The sequence below is a fragment of the Castanea sativa genome, chromosome 7, assembly GCF_040712315.1.
Source record: "Castanea sativa cultivar Marrone di Chiusa Pesio chromosome 7, ASM4071231v1".
NCBI classification, from domain to species: Eukaryota; Viridiplantae; Streptophyta; class Magnoliopsida; order Fagales; family Fagaceae; genus Castanea; species Castanea sativa.
Window position 1 is genome coordinate 39,905,091 of NC_134019.1, and position 20,123 is coordinate 39,925,213.

Sequence of the window (20,123 nt, forward strand, 5' to 3'; positions counted from 1 at the left end):
AATTTAAAATTATGCATAAAATATAAACTTATAAATTATATAGTAAACAATATTTGATTGACACAATTTGACATGTGTATTAAGAGCGCAAAAAATATGTAATTCAACGGTTAAAATTTTAAAATATGTAGTAATGTTTATTTTATTGAGTAAGGTTATAGCTTTAGATTATAACTAATTTCGTAGCTAAATTTTGTCCATTAAAATATGTTATTGTTTAAAGGTGAAAAAGCAATGAAAGCAAACAAACAATAGAGAAAAACATGAGAAAATACAAGGTGTTTTGGATGCATGCATCATCCCACTTACATGAGGGTAGATCCCACACTTGTAGGGCCACCCTCATGTGAGTGAAGATGCATACATTCGAAACACCTAATACCACATCGAAAAACAGAAAATACAACATTTTAAGGAAACCAAGAGACGAAGGGGCTGTTTATGAATGATAGTAACTGATGCATGATGACAGGATATATAACGTAAATTTGGGAGGAAATGATGGAGAAATTCATGTGTTCGTGGAGAATTGCTCTTCCTTTCCGATGTTAGGTCGAACAATGTTGATTTGTTGACTTTTGTTTGGTTTTTTTTTTTTTTTTTGCTGAATGTTGGCTTTTGTTTGATTGTGACGGCAAAAAGGACACTATTATATAAATGGAATGAGCACCAAGATCTCAATAAAAAAATAAAAACAAAATATGATGTCCTGTGGTGGGGAAAATGGCAGGAATTGAGGATTTGTTGCAAGAGACATTAAAAATTACAAAATAAAAATAATGAAATAATGTTATTAATTATATCTTGAAAATGAATTCGATTAGTCAACCAAATTAGTCTATTGGAGATCCATATTAGTCCATTGGAGGTCCATAGTCGATCCCAAATTATGGGACTAAGGCTTATTGTAAATGTGCAATAAAAATAATCTAGGAAGTTGACCAACATTACATTTTCATATTTCAGGGAGGAAAAAATAAAGAAGACAATCTATGGATACTATTTACCCCTCACCTTTTTAAAAAGAAAGAAGAGAAAAAGAATTACATAGAATGTTGATTTATTGATAGCTACGTATTTTGTCATAGCCCAGAGACTAGTGAATTAAAGCCCTATAAACTTTTATGATGCAGAAAATAAGTTTCACCGCTCCCTTGTCAATTTCAGGCTTTATAGGTTTTTGCAGCAGCCGTATAAAGTGACAAAATTCAACGTAAAACCATGGTGTCGTGCATTGGAATCATTAAATTGATCAATAAGGCCAGAAAATGCCTGGTGTTCCATACCATTTAGACAAGTACACTACACTTTGGTTGAGCATCAGTAACTAACCATTTAGACAGCTTGACCACATAATTGGAAGTGGGAATAACTGACACTCTGACCAACTCAAACATATTACAATTGACACAAAATAAATCAACTATGAAAATCATGTTTAATATATAAATATCAAAGCTTTCTGCGTCCGCCATGACCAATAGTCATAAAACGGAGAACCAGATCTGTGTGGAGTGCAAATAGAGGGACACTTAAACAAGGTAAAAGCCACATTGCCTGGTTAAGTTAATTTTTGGATGGCTCTGCGCCACTGAACATGGACCAAGAGGATCTCCGTTACACCACTCCAGATGGAAGACGGAGGACAAGCTGACCACCAAAAACACTGCAAAACGAAGAATAAAATTTACGACATTAATGATAGTATTTTTTTTTTTTTTTCTTAATGCAATACTGTATAAGTGAACATTTGGTGGAGAAAAAATACAGAAAAGTTTGCAAACGAACCTTTTGACATAATAGTAACAGAAGTCTGCCAAGATGAAAGTCTGGACAATTTCTGAGATAAGAACCATAGAAGGCCATAATCCATAACCCAGAGCAACCAGCAAGTGTCCACGAGTATCTAAAACCTGTTGAAAGTCATCAATAGCAACAAGCCAAGCAGATTATGAATCCAATTAGTACCAAAGTAGGATATTTTTGAAACTTAAAACATCAACAAGTTAATGCTATTTAACAGATAAATGTTCACTTTGTGTCTACAATTAATTAGTGGCACGTGAACCAAATAACCCTGTAGGTGCTATAGCTTGGTGCTCTAATAAAGCAGTTGCTGGAAGAACTAGGCTCTTAAATACTTAAATTTATCGGTCTCCTATGTAATAGTACTCAACATTTATGTGTGAGAGAGAGAAAGTAGTATGGGACAGATAAAATTGGGGACGTCATTGAAAATCACCAATAATACTTCTAACAAATTCTCCATTGCAGGGCAATAATTCTGTTATTGAGTAGTATACATGGGGGGCAAATTAGTCCAAATGTATTAGAAATATTATATAAGCTAATGAGCTAGCTCAACTAGCACCTCCTCCCCTTATAAGTGCTTGGTGCAAGGAGAGGTCATGTCTTCCAAGCCCATCAGGTGAGTGTGTAACTTTACAATCAAATGTGTGCGTGTGTGTGTGCCTCCCTAAACACTTCCTAATGCTTAAGATAAACTATAAAAACAGTAACATATTATTATCTGAAATGGTGTTCTTCATTTTTTTGCTCTTCTATTATCAATATTCCCCTCCTGAAAACATAACTATACTGTGGCTATCCCAAAATTGCATCAAACCAAATGTAGAAGCAGCATATGCTGCAACTCCATTTCCAATATGAAACAAACAAATCAAAAACCCAACTCAAAAAGATATAAATCCAAATTTGCAAAATCAAACCTGGAGAACCCAATGAGCACAGCTCAGGAACCTTGCCACACCCAATGCAAATACATAATGAGCAGTGAATGGTTCAACAATCTGAAAGTAGAGGAATAGAAAACTTTTATAGGAAAGCTGTATATCTATTCAAATTTTAAATAAATAAATAAAGGCTCATTAAAAATCCTTGAACGCAAAAAAAAAAAAAAAAAGGTACCTTGGTATTCTGCATTACCCGCAACTGGGGTAGTACTGAAACGGCTTCCAGATATACACAGAATGCCCAGAAGATCCTGTTCAAGAAATGGTGAGAAGTTGACGGATGAATAAACAAAGCTAACACGGCACAGGGAATCACCTGCATCCAAGTTAAAAAAACAGGGATTACTTTCAGAACCAAGGGGGGAACAAATATGTTGTTCCAAAAAATGCATCAAACTACGCATGAAAGAAGGAAAATTTGCAACTAAGAATTAACCCAACTTGCTTGCCTAAAGATCTAAGGAAGCAATAACTGTTGTTTATATAGGTTCAACTGAAAAGACAATACTGTATTGAAATAAAACGGGAATGAACAAAGTCAAAAGGAGCTTTTAGAGTTGTGTTAACCACATAGCACTAAATAGAGCAAAACTGTGTACAGACTGTTACAACCATGTTTCAATTTACAATTCCATAAATTAACAAAAAAAAACAACCAACAAACAGGGTGTAATCTACACAAACAATTTAATTGCAGGATGTAAAAGAACCAACACAATTAGTTCCACTTCAAGCAATGAACTCATGAAACTAGAAAATTCGTACAAGAAAAGGGCTTGGGCCTTTTGGCAGCCCTTTCCTCAAATTTTGGTTGGCAGCAGGCAGCATCAATTAGCATAGAACCTTGATCAAGCATAACATGGAAAATTAAATGAAAAGGCCACCTCTCACTGAATTTATTTCTTCATATCTATAATATTGAAGCCTCTGAGGGCTAAAATGGCAACCCAGATTTTTTTTTTTGATATGTGGCAACCCAGAATTGAAATAGCCAATCCAAAAGAGTTGCAGCAGTGCATGGAAACCATAGAACATGTTACTAACAAAAATAGACATTTAACACCGTTTTTTTTTTTTTTTTTTTGCTTAAAAAAAGAAGCAAGCAGAATTTTTTACAACTCAATGGGCTCTAAAGATATCCAGACAGTAGGTTTTACACTTCTGCCAGCAAGACATTTTTCCAATGCCTCCAATACAAGCGCAAACCAGGAGTATATTTAAATCGACATTGGAGGATTTATTACAAAGTTATTTATATAACCATGAGGAGAATATTTAAAATTCTCAATAATACCAGAATGAATTCCAGAAAGTACCATCAGAATGTGAGGGTATCAAGTAATTTGCCTCTAATTACAAAACCATTCAACAATCACATGCAAATAAAAATGACTGACATTCACAAGAAAGTTATCAAAACTTCATTGTCATCTTCTTGCTTAATACGTAGACCATGACTATGACAAAGTTTAAACCATTTTCAGGAAATATTAAACAGCGGAGTACCAGGGAGTCAATTCAAACCATAAATCACCAATATAACTTTTTGAAAGAAAGAGGAAAATAAATTATCAAAAACTCACCACATAATATATCGCAAAGTTGTCCTTGTCCTCCATGTAACTAGACTTTAAGTTAAAACGGATCATATAGATAACCCACAAGGTTGTCAAAAATGTAGCTAAATCAAGTAGGGTGTGTATATCATATTCCATAACAAAACTGCAGTAGAGCCTAACAGCTAAAAAAATAGCTGTTAATTCCTGGGATTTGAGCGATAGTCCTGCAAATCATTGAAAGCAATTAAGGTACTGAGTGCAGACAGCAAAATAAGAGATGTGTGGTATCAGGTAAACCTCTGCACTGAATATATATATATAGAGAGAGAGAGAGAGAGAGAGAGAGAATTTTGGTATAGAATTACAGTCTTTTAAAAATCATATATCTCAAGGGGATGGTAGGGGGATCTCTCTCTTAAATAAAATAAAAAGAAAATCATAGAACTCCGGTGAAAAGAAAAATTTTGCATGAGAGTCCAATATACCAAACCATAAAAACCCCAATTCATCAAAGCAGAGTAAAAGTACCTTACGATCATAAGAAAATCTATTATTCTTTTGTCTCATGTTCAACAATGGTTCTTTCACCAACTAAAACAAAAAAAAATAAAAGAAACAAACACAAACAAAATAAAAACAAAAAGGACAAAGATTAACCAAATTATCAGTATGAGTCAAATTCAATCCTTCAATCTATTCTTAACTCAAATTAGACCGACAAATTCAAAACTTAGAACAATTCAAGCTCTTTAAATGAATGATTGAAATGACCTATTTGAACAGTACGTGGATGCACACCTATCTTCAAATCTACCTTCTCAGGTAAGTTAGGGGGTGTTTGGCACAATAGTTTTAACACATTTCTACACATTTTAAACAACATTACACACATTTCCACACACTTTTTCACTCACACGTATATCACAAACACTCAAACAACATAACTTAAATTACTCTCCCAAACACCCCCTTAATACCTATGGCTTTATACACGCGTATGTGTGCGAGTGCAAGCGTATCCATGTGTGTGTATATATATTTTATTCTAGAGGATCAGTGAGTCAAGACAATAATGAAACTTTGCTATGTTATGCCTGCCAACTTCGGAAAAAGTTGCAATTCTATTGCCCATCCACCAGATGGGTAGTGGATAAGCCATTGATGCAAACAGAAAAGATTTCGAGGAAAAGCAAGGCTAAATACCCAAAGATGTAACAATTGTGGTCTGGTTTCAATGTGGGACCTTCTTGACACCTTTCATAGGCTACTTAACTTATTATTGAGTCTTAGTATCAAGTTTATTTAAGTTAAAATATTGCCGGTTCACTTTTACTAAAATAAGAGCAATTTAGTAAGTTCCAAATTTTCTGGAATGGCAGCTCATTGGCAGTACCAAAGGCCCATGAGTTTTTTTTTTTTTTTTTTTGGATAAGTAATAAATTTTAATTGAAAAAATCAAGTACAGAGCTAGTACACTAGCTGAGAATCACACAAGAATTCTAAAATTCCAATGATCAATAAATTTGAAAAAAAAAAAAAAAAAGGAACTTCTCTGAAGCTGCCATCCACTCAAGCAAAATCTTCAAAAAAAAAGTGCTTTTAAACCTAAAGTTGCCCACTCACATCCTTCAAAGCTCCTTCAATTTATTTTGTAACTTGAGTCCTTTTCAAGTTTTCCCATTTGATTTAGAAGTTCTAAAGTACTTTTTCTTTATATTTGTAGTCCTAGTGTTTCTAGAAATAGTTTATTTACCAGTCCTTCTAGGAAAGGATTTAGAAATAGCCTATATAAAAGCTTTATTGTGGTTAATAACATTGATAGAGTGTTCAATTTTAATGAAATTCCAACAGCTTATTTTAATTTTTGAAAGTGTAATTGCCTAGTTTTTTTTTTCTGTGTTTCTTGCTATTCATTGTTTTAATACCAAACACATTCAAGATTCAATCTTTTCATTACTTAACCAAACCTAACCCTTGAACATCTATCCCTTTTCAATAACCTTAATTTAGTGCCGAATTCCTAAAGATCCTACTTCAAAATTGGTATCAAAGCCCATTAAGGACTATGCCATGCTTCACCCATTGCAGCATATTGCATAATCAACTCTATTGGCATATGTTCTCATTTCATCTAGATCAAATTCTTTTCTGCTTTGCAACTCTAATTGGCTTTGGAACACTAGCTAGACCTTTACTCAAGCTCAACTTGAACATCAAGATATAAGCTTTGACTTTGAGCATAGCTTGGGGGATACTCCATTTATCTCTAGGGTAGGTCATTAAGCTGTCATTAAGCCCAACTTCCATGACAATATGAATTGAAATAAATAAATAAACTCAAACTTATACTCATCACAGCCATCAATTTAATTTAACAAACAAATTAGGAAATTAAAAGAAAAAAAATATGCCCCCCTCCTTTTGTTTTCCTCTAAAATTCTTTGATAAACACAGAAACCAACAATTAAAAACAAATGCCAATAACAAAAATGAACAAAGAAACAACACAATCTTTACATATGAAATTCTTATAAAAAACAGAGGAAACCCAATTCACAAAACAGCATTTCAAACATAAAAAAAAAATCAAAATCTAATCAATCAGGCTCCTAAAAAAAATTCCCTATAAATCAAACCCAAAAATAAATGACAAAACACAACCTTGCAATATCAAACAGACATTTCCCACAAAACCCAAGTAAAATAAATTCACAAAAACATAAACTTTCACCAAAATCCCCCACAATTTCTCATCAACCAAACAAACCCAGGAAAAAAAAAAAAAGACCCAACAAAACAAATTTAGAAACTTTTTATTTGTATACCAGCGCAAGTCTTCTCCTTCATGAGCTTGTAGATGAGCACGGAAATTCCTATGGAGTGTACAGCCTCGGCAGCTACGAAAAGGTTGTCGTGGTCGTGTACGATGAATCGGAGAAGAACCAGCGCCGCCATGCCCGAGACCACAGCCAAAAAGGCCTTCACTTTAGGGGGTTGTCGACGCACCCATGTCGAAACTGCATGGATCGGCGTTTTCGGTGCCCTCATCGCTTTTATCAGGTTTTTTTTTTTTTTTTGTGCGTTGGGTTTTTGTTTTCCGGGAAAGTAAGTATGGGCGAGAAAGTGAGGGAAAATAACTAGAATTGACGAAAGTGGGTGTGGAAACTGGGAAATTGAAAAACAGAGTTTTGGACCTTTGGGTTCTTTTGCGACTATTAAGGATTTTTTAATAAGGGAAATGTTAAAGAATCCCTTGGGTGATTATATAATAATTCATTTGGATAAAGTTTTTAGAGGGATAAAAAGAAAAATAATTAATTTTTTAATAATTTTTTTTATTTCTCATAAAAGTGATGTCAAAACTTTTTAAAATGGATTGTTGATCAATAACTTAAGGGCATTTGTTAGCATGAACTTTTTTATAATAAAAAAAGTGTTGGATTAGGCTTCCCCTTTCGGATAAACATCATTTTCAGTTTCTTTAAGACTTCTTACTATTTTTTAATGGGTGTGTTAAAAATATTTAAATCCTATTTAGCAAAAAAATTTAGTAAAGTTTAAGTTTTGCGAAAATACATATGGGTGAAAAAAATATATAAAAATATGTGTTGTGTTTAAATAATAGTTTTTGTTATTTAAACACTATTACCAAACAAGCCTCAGTATTTTCCAAAAGAATACCATTAGAATTGTAATTGGACGCATGACATGTTTTTTAGGATTTTTTTAATTTATTATTTTGAGTAATATTACTTTCATGACTATTTTACATTATTTTTATAAATTGTTGTTGGTCCAAAATCTTAACGAGCTATTCGATTCATCATTAACTTCGATTTCTTATTTATTAATAATCATTTACTATATGCACAGTTTGTTAAAAAAAATTATAAAATAACTTGTGCATTTTGTATTTTTACTTTGCTTTTTTACTCAAATTCGCATACTTTCCTTGTCAAAAAATAAAAATTAGCATACTTTTAGTGTTAAAAATATAAATATTATGTTGGTAAGAAAATCATAAAATAAATATATAAAAGTATATATATATATATATATATATATATATATATATATATATATATATTGTATAATCTTTGAAAGTTTAGATATTGAATGTATAAATATTACATCTCAACATCAAAATATTGTGTACATTTTACAGAATTGTATACATTTTTTTGAAAATTTGTGTACATTAAATGTAATAATTGTATACATTTAAAAAAAAAAAAGTGTACCTTCAATTTTATAGTATTGCGTACATTGTTAGGAAAAATTGTGCACAGTAAAAGTAAAGAATTTTATATATTCTTTGAAAATTAATTCATGTCAGTGAATATACATAATTATGTACATTTTTTAAAATTTATATACGTTAAATATTCATAATTACAAACTATAAACTAATTTTGTACATTCATTATTTGAAGGTTTGAAAAATTGTGTACCTTTAATATTTTGAATAGTGTATATTTTTGTTAATATTATAATTATATTTATAATGGTAATGTGTATTCTTAGATACCACAATAAATTTTTTATAATTGATATTTTTAATTTAATGTTTTATAATTATTAAATATCACTATTTTCATCTTAATATTGTAATTTCGATTTTTTTCTTTAATCAGTTAATATTTTTCCAAAATTTATATGGTGTATCTGAATGTTGTAAAATATGTAAATATGTATAATTTAAGAAAGCCAAAAATATTTTTATTGTTTAAATTAAAATACTTAAAAATCAATATTTTAAATATTTTAATTGCTTAAATTATATGAAAGTGAAACAATGAATAATTTTTTTTTTCAAAGCTTAGAAGGGAATCAAGAAATAGAATAAACATTTTATCCTTGCTATTTTGCTTGAAAACAAAGCCGAAAATTGAGAAAAAAAAACTAAATGTATAAAATACTTAATTAGTTATTTGTTTGAAACATCTTATGAAGTTTTACAAAGATAATGTAAATATATTACTAAATTAGAATATAATAAAAATAATAATTTAATATGTAGAGTTGTTTTTTTAATATCTTTTTTTTGGTAAATCAGAGATTTATTAAATTAAAGAAACTGAGTTTGAACAAATCCTCCCAGAATACATGCCAAAAACATCAAAAAATAAAAGCATTAAAATATTCGAAGGCAAAAAATCAAAAACAATAAAGTCTTCTTGTTGAGTAGCCCCATTCTTAACTAATTTGTTTACATATTGATTAGCTTCCCCGAAACAATGACTAACCTTCACCCTTGGAAATTAACCCAAAAGGTACCTACAATTAAATAGAAAATGTTCAGTATTCATACAGTATTGCCCAGTTATCCATTCGATAACCACTTTAGCATATTACTCTACTTCTATAGTTTGGATATTCTTCGCAATGCATAGCTTCAAAGTTCAAACCATCTCTCAAAGTCCACAATTCTGCCTCCACACTAGTTACAATTCCTATAAATCTTGAGAAGCCATAAACCATTAGTCTCAAATCTTTCATTCAAATATGTAGAATACATATACTGTACGTCTATACGTATATCTATTTTCATTTTTTATGCTAATATTAAAAAAAAAAAAATTAAATCGTGAACATAATAAAAGGCACATGTATCACATTCCATATATTATTAACTTTTCATCATGTACAATTTTATTTTAACTTTTTTCTTTTTTGGACTCAAAAAATTAGGGACTTGGTTAGAATTTTTGTTAAAGGCAACAAAATTTCCAAATTTGATTAGAAACTTTTTTTTTTCTTCTAAAAATCTTGACTTCCATTAAAATTGACAAAAATTCTAAAGAGATGAGGGAAAATGTGTATGTCCAATAATTAAGAAAAATATTGCTGCTTTTTTATGTTGCAATTTCTCTGTCAAAACTACTTAACATTATATAGCCCATCAATATCAAAATGAAATAGCAATAATAATCATGGATGCTTTTTCTTTTCTTTTCTTTTCTTTTTCCCATAATGATCGTAGATGATTTTCATAACAAAACTTGTTCCACATTTCTTAGCTATTTTAACACTTAAACACACAAAGATAGTTAGATATTACTTTTTTTTCTTTTTATCCTTATAGCTGAAATTAGTGAATCAACTAGGGAAAAAAAAGGAAAAATGATAAATTTTCCGATTCCTAAGTTTAAACATTTTTAACTGAGAGCTTGTTTAGGATCCGCTTTATTTTGCTGAAATTGAAACTTTTTTACTGAAAGTACTGTAGTAAAAGGTAAACATTAGCTAAAATAGTACAGTGAGGCCTATGAATAGTGCCAAAAAGTGCAGTGAGACCTGTGAATAGTAGCAAAAATAAGCTGAATAGTAAAAAAGCTTATTTTAGCTTATTTTGCTGAAATTAAAAACTTTTTACTGAAAGTACTGTTGTAAAAGGTAAAAGTTAGCTAAAATAGTATAGTGAGATCTATGAATAGTGTCAAAAAATGTAGTGAGATCCGTGAATAGTAGCAAAAATAAGCTGAATAGTAAAATAAGTTAGCTTTTTAATTTGAAGTCAAACACACACTAAAGGAGGAAAAAAAACCACTAATAAGATTGGTCAAAAAAATTCCAGAGAGAGAGAGAGAGAGAGAGAGAGAGAGAGAGAGAGAGAGAGCATGGAGTGGGGAGAAGGGGGTGGGGTACAAAAAAGTTTTTTTTTTATTTTTTAGGAAAGAGACCACAACTATGGGGAAATTGATCATTCTATTTGTTGGACTTTCTTTTGACTAACTAAATTTTTGGTCCTATTGTAATTTCAAAGGCACAAGCTTTAAACTCTTATATGTAATTTATATATTGGTGGTGAACTGAAAATGAAGCAACTCCAATTCGTCCATGGGTGTCGTCCAGGGCTAAAAGACAATAATGACTATACCCTGCAAGATGGTCGTCCATAAACAAGTGGGTTGTCCTTGACGGTCGTCCATGAGCAAGTGACGGTCGTCCATAAACAAGTGGGTCGTCCTTAACAGTCGTCCATGAACAAGTGGGTTGTCCATAAGGAAGGCACATGGACAACCCTCCAACACTTGGGAAAATTCCAGGGAAGTTTATCCACACAAACTAGTAAATTGAACCATGTGTTATTACTCCAAGGCATGAGTAAGACCTCAATTCATCGCTTTATCTTCCAACTGAGTACTTAACTTCCAATGACAGTTATAGAAGATAAAGATGAATTATAACTCCCATAGCAGTTGTGGAAGTTACCCTTGAACCCTCTGGCCTCCTCAAATATAAGGGAAGTTACAAATCAAATAACCGCATTGAGAGCACATTATATAAACACCCATTCAAACCAGATAAATGTAAGTTTTGAACAACTCCTGAAAAGTTGGAATTCTAAAATAAAAGAAATAAACTAACTTTGGTATCAGAGGGTCCTTGGCCGATCTACCCCGATCACCTTTGATCGTGTTTTCTTTTTTCAGGCATTCCAATCAATCGTTAACCCTTTGAAGCCTGAAGCATCCAATCTACTAATTTTCTATGCAACATCATATATTATTTTAAAAAATAAAAAATTGGAGGGAACATGACTTTCCTTGGTCTAAACATGGGTTTTGGTCCCTGGTTAGGTCAATGGTAATGATGTTATATAGACTATATAATAGTGTAACTGTGTGTTTAAAAAAAAAAAGTGTAACTGTGAAACTAGTAGCATTCCATTAGTTATGATGAAGCAAATCGTATACATGCATTTGAAAGTTTGAAAGCAGTTAAGTGAGAACATAAGGTCCATGTCATGGAAAAAGAGCACAACACAATTACACAAATATGAAGGACAGGCATCTTTAGTTGCTTCACAGGGATGGAGCAGAGCTTTAAACACAAGGAGCAGTTAATCACTGTAGGACCACTGCATTAAAAAAATACATATGTGCCTCGTTGAGATCCTTTATTAAGTATTTTCTAGATCTCTAAGAGGCATCTTTGACTTTGTTTTGAGGTGTCAGGACTTCCATGTGCTTATTTTTCGAACAATATTATTGTTGACTGATACTACATAATGTTCATGAAAACAATACTAATATTATCCGATATGTACTATCTCTCATAGCGTGTAAGTTCAATACCACTGGGATCCACGTGCTATAAGAGGGAGGATGCATTTATCTTATGTAGGAGATTGACATAACTCCTTGAAAGCAATAAATATCCCATGCAAGAGAGAAATATGGAGAAGGAATTACTATTCTATAGCAGTTATAGACAAGCAAGAGAACTAATAGTACAGACTACAGAGGCTTTATTGGTGGGAACCTGAAAGCTAAAAAGGAAATTGTATTAAGCTTCAATTAGCAATCTGCCACTATCCTTACTGAACAGGCCACAGGTGGAAAAATTAAAATTAAAAAAAGAAGATAAATTGGATTAGAAAGTCCATGAATTTGATCTTCTGAGCATGGGCTTCAACTGTTTGTCTTCCTCAAGTGATACCATGCCCAAATGAGATGGGTCTTCAAGCATCATCTTTGCCACCAAGTAACCAGCAATGGACCAGGTTTGGGATTTACGTGCCTGCTTCCCAACAAATCGACCAAGAGTTCCGTCATAATACTCAGGCCAGTTGTCTTTTAGCAACCTGGTTTCAGCAAGTTCAATGGCACGTCTTGCAATCTGGGGGCGTCCAGTCTTGATACATGCCGCAGTGAGAAGCCATAATAGCACTGCACACATTTGACACTCAAAATGTATCATCTGGCAGAAAACCTCTTAAGTAGGAAAGTTCAAAAAAAAAAAAAAGGCAAGGCACTAGCACTAAAATTTTCCAAACATAATCATTTCAAAGAGTTACATACTGTTGGGTTATCATGTTGAGCTTTTTTTATGGAATATTTATGAGAGCAGAATCACGTTAACACTTTTAATTTATTAAAAAAGACTGCAGGATTAGGAAATAACTTAAGCACAGTTGTACTTTCATTAAATAGAGTCCGCTTATGTGGTTTTAATTTGAGTCATATGATGATTTTTTTTTAGATGAATGATTAAAACTTCATTCACCAGCAGCTTATGCAGCTTGTTGTACTGTGTTTTGAGACATAATTTGTGTTGAGGTAAATTACAATACAGATTCACAGAAGCATACCTGGCCAAGATCCACCATTGTGGTAACTCCATCTTGTATTTTTTGGGTCACATCCTGTTACGATACGCCAATCATGGCTTTCTAATGCTGGATAACAAACCTTTAGCGGCATTTCTCCAACCAATTCCTCCCACCGTGATTCTATAAGATCCATAATTGCTGTGGATTGTTCAGGGGTTGCCAAGGATGACAATATAGCAACACAATTGCCCAAGCAAAACCAACGGAAATCCATTCTTGCGGGACTGACATTCCCAATGAAGTAACCACCACGAATAGGCATAAAATCAAAAACCCAATCTGGAAGAGAATCAGGTATTACATTAAACTTGTTGACTGCCGTGTGTGAGTATTCTTCTGTTTTATATCGATATATATCATTAAGCTGCTTCAAGTCTAGCCAAAAATAGCTTCTCATGTGATAGCTTAAGGCATGAAGGCGTTTAACTATTCGTTCTACAACCTCCTTCCCTTCAACATCTTGCTTAAGTAAAACCAAAGCGCATCTTAAAGCCATGAAGAAAAGTGCTTGAATTTCAATAGGATATCCATAAACACCCTGGAAACAGAGATAACCATTAACCAATATCGAAGTGAAATAAAAGAAGTTAGAATGATAGGTTTAAGATAGATCAATTACTTAACACTAATTCCCATTCCAAGGAGAAAGTGGAACCAATATATACTAATGAGCTTCAAAATTTCCTGAAACAAAAGTTTGTGTACGAAGTTGATTACAAGAAATTCAACAACACAGTATCTTTTTTCTTGATCAAAAAGACTGATATTTTTGTTTCTAGGGAAGATCAAGTTCTGAAAATCCTAGAACACTCAACATGTACTCAATTCAATGAAGCCATAAGCCCCAAAATATCGGGATTGGCTAACTGAATTAGTTTTCAACTTTATAGATAAAAAAACCTACACCAAACCAATCATCCCACCAGAAAAATATGCTAGGGAGTATATGATAAGCTACTAATCTGGCCACTTATGCCCAAATTTGGCCCACAGGCCTGCACCATCATTCTCAACCAGTATAACAATTGTTAATGCTCAATTTAAATTATGTGCAAGAAAGAATTTGGAAAAAAATAAATAAAATTAGGTTTGGAGCAAGTCTTGTAAGAAAGCTCCCTTTTCCTTTAGCAATGAAACAGAGCATAGAGACTGATAAAGGCTGCTAGGCAATTCAATATAAAAGCACTAAAGGTGAAAGATAAGCACTATAAGATTGACACCAAAGAGTATGAAAGGTGCTTCAGTTTTCTTTGCTCTAACATCCAGTCTACATTTGAAGTTAGTATCATGGTCACACTCCAAGTACAGATTCAAATCATTGATGGATGTTCAGGACAGAGGTATGAAAGTCAAACAAGTTTGGCATTCTCCAGTTCTGGGCTTATGATGATTATTAGAAGGGCATAAACTTAAATTTTGAGAACTCACCATTCTTCGATCAATCATACAGCATCCATCGGCACAGAGAAGAGTCGGGAAAGTGTCAAACCCTTCTGAAAGACATAAGCTCAGAATTAAGCGCATACCCTTCTGGCATTCAGGCAGATCAGCCAAGGAAGTGTCTCCTGTAGATTTTGTGTATGCCCGAAGCAATATAATCCACCAGAATCCAGAATCAACTGGAGCAACTCTTCCAATTGCACTCTCACCAAAATCTGCTATTAAAGTCTCACTGTTTCTGACCGGATCATGTAGTACTTTGAAACTAGCAGGCATTACACCTTCTCCTAGATGGAATCTATCAATCTTTTTCTCCCATGACTGAAGGCGAAGAGTCTTCAAAAGAAAATTTCTTACTATTTCGGGTTCTCCATTCATCAAAAAAGCCAATGCGCTTGGAACAAAGTCTCTCACAAAGACCTACACAGATGAAGATAGTTATTACTTAAACATACCAACTCTTCAGTCATGGAAACTGTGTTTAGGGCAAGGCACAGATATATAAAAGCCAAAGTCATAGCAGTATGCATTAAAGAGAAGCATAGATGGAAGACGGATTGCACTAGATAAATAGCCACTAAACTAATGGTAGTTATAAATACAGTAGACACAACTTTCATAAGGCAGCACATGATTAACATACTTTCACAAATTGCATCAATTCAAAGGCATTTACAATTCTAGAAGTCCATTCATATGTCAGCAATATTTTGCAAGGTTTTTCACTTGTCCAACATCCAAACAAATGACATTCACAATTCACAGAAACATTTTTATCATATGAAAGCATAAAAATACTTGAACACAGATTAAATAAACGAATAAGGTGGATGTAATAAAGGCTCACATATAGTTGGCATGTTTAGAAGTATCAATAATCGAGACTCCGTGTCACATGTGATGCATCATAAAGCATCTTTTTTTTTTTGCAACAACATGCATACGTAATACTTTAAGTGCTAACAAAACAGATACATATTTGTACATGTGTGGTTGTGAGTGTTGGTACACTCTGGCCTCCCTGTCTACTACAAAACTAAAAGATTGAAAAATAAGATGACAGATATATAAACAAGATAACCTAAACTATAAATCTTTAGTTTCTCCCCCAAAACCACAACTAGCACCACTTCATAATTTGTGTTGGTAACCAGTAGCACCACTAGTGATTAAATTAACGAGAGGAGCTAACAAGCGATACAGATTACTCACCTGATCATAGTTAAGTTTTTCATCAGAATTGTCCAATGCAGCAATTGTCCCAACTGGTTGACCACGGAAATGCACCAATGACCGCCTCAAAGCTTCCCAAGCTTCCGCAACCATTGGATGCGGCTCAAATCCCATGTGTGACCTTGGAGTGTTATAACCTGACCGTCTACCAGGTGAAAACATATTTTCAAGATGGTCATTTATTCGGCTAGAGTACTCGGCAGTTCTGGATGGGGGTGGTGGGGATATCCCAATAGATAATTCGTTAAGTGACCTCTCATCAAAAGATCTTTTCCTCTCCATATTCAGAGGCCTTGGCCTGTCTAATAATCTTGAGAAATCACTTTCATCAAATTCAGCAACAGTAAATAGGGAATCCATTGTTCTTATATTTCCATTCTGAGACACATCAACATTGGGTGCAGACATTTTCAGTGATCACAAATACAAATCAAGGGGGGCACTATGGTGAGTTTTGTGTTTACACCCTGCAATTGAATTAGCAGAAAGTTTTAGTTCCCAAGTTCAATTAATTCTGTGATAACTGATAAATGGCAATTGAGACATGGTCCAACCAGCCCATGAATTGATTATACAACAGGAACAGATTAAAAACAATCGATCCCCACCTTCAATAAAAAGAAAAAGAAAAAAGAAAATCCTATACATTCCTTATAAGTACTCCATTAGTGACCAAAAAAATACGTAAGAAGCTATAAATTCCCATTTTTGGTAAGCAAAGAACTATGAATATAAGATTCAAAAATCAAAACTTTTTTGCTTTGTTTTTTGTTTTTGTTCTTTTTCTTTTTGCAACAGATTCAAAATCAAAACTTGATTGTCTTATCATGTTCGTTTTCTCTGCAACCAAAGAAAGGGTACAGCTATAACAACTCATTCAGTCAACAAACAAACAAACGGCTCAAAATACCCAAAATTCTCATCTTTTAACAGCCTTTGCCAACTATCAAAACAGAAGGGGAAAAAAACTATCTTTATCCCAACAAACATGAATTTTGCCAAACAGAACAAAGAAAAAAAAAATGCGTGCATGTTAATTCAGATTGCATAGCAAATCTCCAACAAACCAAACTAAAATCTCATAACATAAAAGATCAGAGAACCAACCTCAGAATTGTCACCACCACCCACTTCAGGAAATCGAAAAACGTGAAAGAAACTACCTCACTTCTGAGAGTGTAAATAAAAAGAACCTGTGAAGCCTTTGTCACGTACTATAAAGTGTGGGGCCAGTCAATAATATATATGTGATGTAAATCACGTAGTAGAGGGTGACTGGCAGGTGGGTTTATGATTGTTTAGTGAAAAAAGCCATCGTCATTGGTCACCGTGAGCGACTTTCAGCGGAAAGAGAGTTTGAGTTTGAGCCTGTGTGACGATGATTCAAACTTAGAACTTTGGCTTTGCTTAGGTGATGTACGGAGGAGTTTGATTGACATGTGATAGCAATATAATCTTAGGGTGGTTATCAAGCTTCAATGCATTAGTTAAGGTTGAGTTTTTTACGATTATCTTTAATTTTTAAAAAGAGTCGTGCAAAATTCAATTAAATTGATATTTGTTATAAATTTTTGATATTTTCCAATGCTATAGGGATTCATTAGATTCCTCCTTATTTTCTGCATAAAAAAAATTTATAATTTTTGTATTACATGCTTACTTTAATTTTAACATGATAAATTGTGAACGACTAAAAACGATCCTAAAGAGTCAATCAAATGGCAAAATTGGTTTGCACTAGTTATGTTATTATTTATAGGTGAAAAAGCCACGCGGGGGATTGAGATTGACTGTGACAGAAGGGTGATAGAGGTGGGGGAGTTTGACAGTAACGTTAGCGAGCTTGATTGAAATTATGTGTTTGTGTGTTTAATGTGTGTGCGTGAGTTGTGATGTTGTGCTGGTAGAGAGTGACATCTTTTCTTTGGAACTCGGGAGGTGTGTAGACGTAGATGTAGATGTAGAGTAAACAAAATAATGCAGGTGTTTCTGCAGAGGAAAAGATGTCTTTTTGTACACGTGTACGGTCACCAGATCCAAAGAAGTAACAACTACGAACATCGAGTGTTTGTTTCTTTCTTTCTTTTGCTTAGCCAAAGGGGTCTCCTATTGGTATTCTACGACTTGTAGTGTGAGTCAGCGTGTTTTTCACACATCCAACTGATTCCCCATTTAGATGCATTTTGTTGATTGTTCGTTTTATTTGTTGAATGTAAGGTAGAAAAAAATGAGGAGAAAATGTACGTTTTGGTGTGGAACCCATCAAAATCAGCTCAAAAAACCTGAAAAAGTTCTTTTTTTTGCAAACACACTAACTTATCTTTTCTTTGAGTAGTCCTACTGCAATATAAAAGCAATAGGGAGTGGAAATTCAATGTTTCTAGAAATTTTGATTTTTTTATCCATTTTTAAATCAATAAATTCAGCGAAAACACTGATCCAAACACATATCATGGTCATTCCTAATTCAAGTTGACGTAGTTCATCAAATCAGCACTCAGAAAGAAAAAATGGGACTAAAATACATTATCATAAGTCTAACTTTATGAAGAAATGAATGATATGTCTAATTTTGATTAGTGGTCAACTTGTTTTTATGGTTAATTTACCTTTTCTGGAATTTAAATTTGTTTTCTACAGATTGTCAGATTCCTTTCGGCCAAATTTGTTAAACTTAATTTTATATTAAATCATGATGATGAACTTAGGGCGTGGGAGTTTACCCTGGTGGGTTACTTTATTGACCAAAAGTGGCAACATCATGTGATGAGTAGTTTGGCACATAAATTCTGGGGAAAAGATGATCTGGGTGGAAGTTCTCATGGGGGGTATAAGGGCCTTTCCTTTTCCTTCTTTCTGATATAGGTGCAATGGACTCACTTTTAGTAAAAGTACCTTGGCATATTTTAATAAGAAATTTGTACTTAAAAGATGGCATCCAGGCATGTCTCTAAGTAGGAGCTGCATAAAAGTTGCTGCACAAAAAGTACCACCCTGAGTTCAGTTTTTTAATGTGCCTCTGGAATTTTGGAGAACTGGTCTGGGACTTTGGGTCATGTTGCAAGTGCAGTGTGAAGATCTCTTAAATATGACAAATTTGACTTGGGTAAAAAATGGTCTTATTGTTTTTTCCTGTAATTTTTGAGGATGTGAGGATAGCTGACCAGTGGGGGAGACTGGAGAGACTCTGAGAAATAGAGGAGGGTTGGATGATAGAGTGAGAGATGATAGGGGTTTTGTTTTACTTGGGTTGGTAGAGAGAGGCTGTGGTTTAAGTTGTAACTGTGGTTTAAGAGTAATTTGACTAGTCATGTGACATGCACATGGCTTAGGACACATGCTAACTTCATAAGTTGCCACCTCATCTTGTTTGCAGCAACTCCTACAAACATGTTTGCAGCAAATCCTTGCTCTTGCAAGAAGTTCTGTGTGGAAGTTTGTCCTCAAGTGAGGAGTTGGTGAAGGAATTTGATATTCAATGCAAAAAATGGGGATTGGGTTTACTGAATGTAGAATAACAATGGATACCAGCAAGATGTTTACAAGACTTGAAATGATTTCATATTAGTAGTTATATTTTCTGCCTGGCCAGTACTTGTGTCTCCAATTGCTACTAAAGAGCTTTCTCCTCAACCAGATTGATATAAAATAAACTTTAAGGTTGCAATTCATCCTCTATAAACTACCATTGCTGCTGTTTTTATAAATGAATTAGGAGAGGTCATTTTTGCTCACTCTTCTCAGCTGCTACCTTCTGATCCTTTACAAGGAGAAGTAGGCTGCTCTTTTGGCTTTAAAGCTTGGGGTTTTTCACAAGTTTTATTTTGTTTAATTTGAAGGTGATTCAAAAAGATTATTAATCAGCCAAAAATCGTATAACTCATCTAACATATTCTAGTGTTTCAATAGAGACATTTAAAAACCCTCCCTCCTCCAGTTATCAAATTATCTAAAAACAAATAAAAAGTATTATTGATGCCTTTACATCATTCTTCCTTCCCTTTCTCCTCCCCTTGTTCT

At 33.4% G+C, this 20,123-nt stretch overlaps 2 protein-coding genes across 2 annotated transcripts; both read right to left on the reverse strand.

Annotated features, from left to right (window-relative positions):
• Window positions 1-1,225: 1,225 nt before the first annotated feature.
• On the reverse strand, window positions 1,226-7,542 carry LOC142643385 (uncharacterized). Its single transcript, XM_075817995.1, has 6 exons — window positions 7,138-7,542; window positions 4,337-4,536; window positions 2,929-3,069; window positions 2,730-2,810; window positions 1,789-1,913; window positions 1,226-1,666 (listed from the first exon to the last, which is right to left on the reverse strand). The coding sequence occupies exons 1-6, from the start codon at window positions 7,358-7,360 to the stop codon at window positions 1,618-1,620; spliced, it is 819 nt and encodes a 272-aa protein (XP_075674110.1). The 5' UTR covers window positions 7,361-7,542; the 3' UTR covers window positions 1,226-1,617.
• Window positions 7,543-12,565: 5,023 nt separating this feature from the next.
• LOC142643754 (putative alkaline/neutral invertase B) lies at window positions 12,566-17,553 on the reverse strand. Its single transcript, XM_075818468.1, has 5 exons — window positions 17,211-17,553; window positions 16,083-16,570; window positions 14,859-15,290; window positions 13,410-13,968; window positions 12,566-12,987 (listed from the first exon to the last, which is right to left on the reverse strand). Exons 2-5 carry the CDS (start codon window positions 16,509-16,511, stop codon window positions 12,692-12,694), a joined length of 1,716 nt encoding a protein of 571 aa, XP_075674583.1. The 5' UTR covers window positions 16,512-16,570; window positions 17,211-17,553; the 3' UTR covers window positions 12,566-12,691.
• Between the last annotated feature and the right edge of the window lie 2,570 nt (window positions 17,554-20,123).

Excerpts from the sequence above, each read along its gene's own strand:
- LOC142643385 (XM_075817995.1), bottom strand. The coding sequence starts at position 7,360 with ATGAGGGCACCGAAAACGCCGATCCATGCAGTTTCGACATGGGTGCGT. Across the intron at positions 4,537-7,137 it reads GAAGGAGAAGACTTGCGCTG|GACTATCGCTCAAATCCCAG; the intron begins GTATACAAATAA and ends AATGATTTGCAG. Across the intron at positions 1,914-2,729 it reads GTGCTCATTGGGTTCTCCAG|GTTTTAGATACTCGTGGACA; the intron begins GTTTGATTTTGC and ends GACTTTCAACAG.
- LOC142643754 (XM_075818468.1), bottom strand. The coding sequence starts at position 16,511 with ATGTCTGCACCCAATGTTGATGTGTCTCAGAATGGAAATATAAGAACA. Across the intron at positions 15,291-16,082 it reads AAAAACTTAACTATGATCAG|GTCTTTGTGAGAGACTTTGT; the intron begins GTGAGTAATCTG and ends TCATCTGTGTAG. Across the intron at positions 13,969-14,858 it reads GTATGATTGATCGAAGAATG|GGTGTTTATGGATATCCTAT; the intron begins GTGAGTTCTCAA and ends CTCTGTTTCCAG.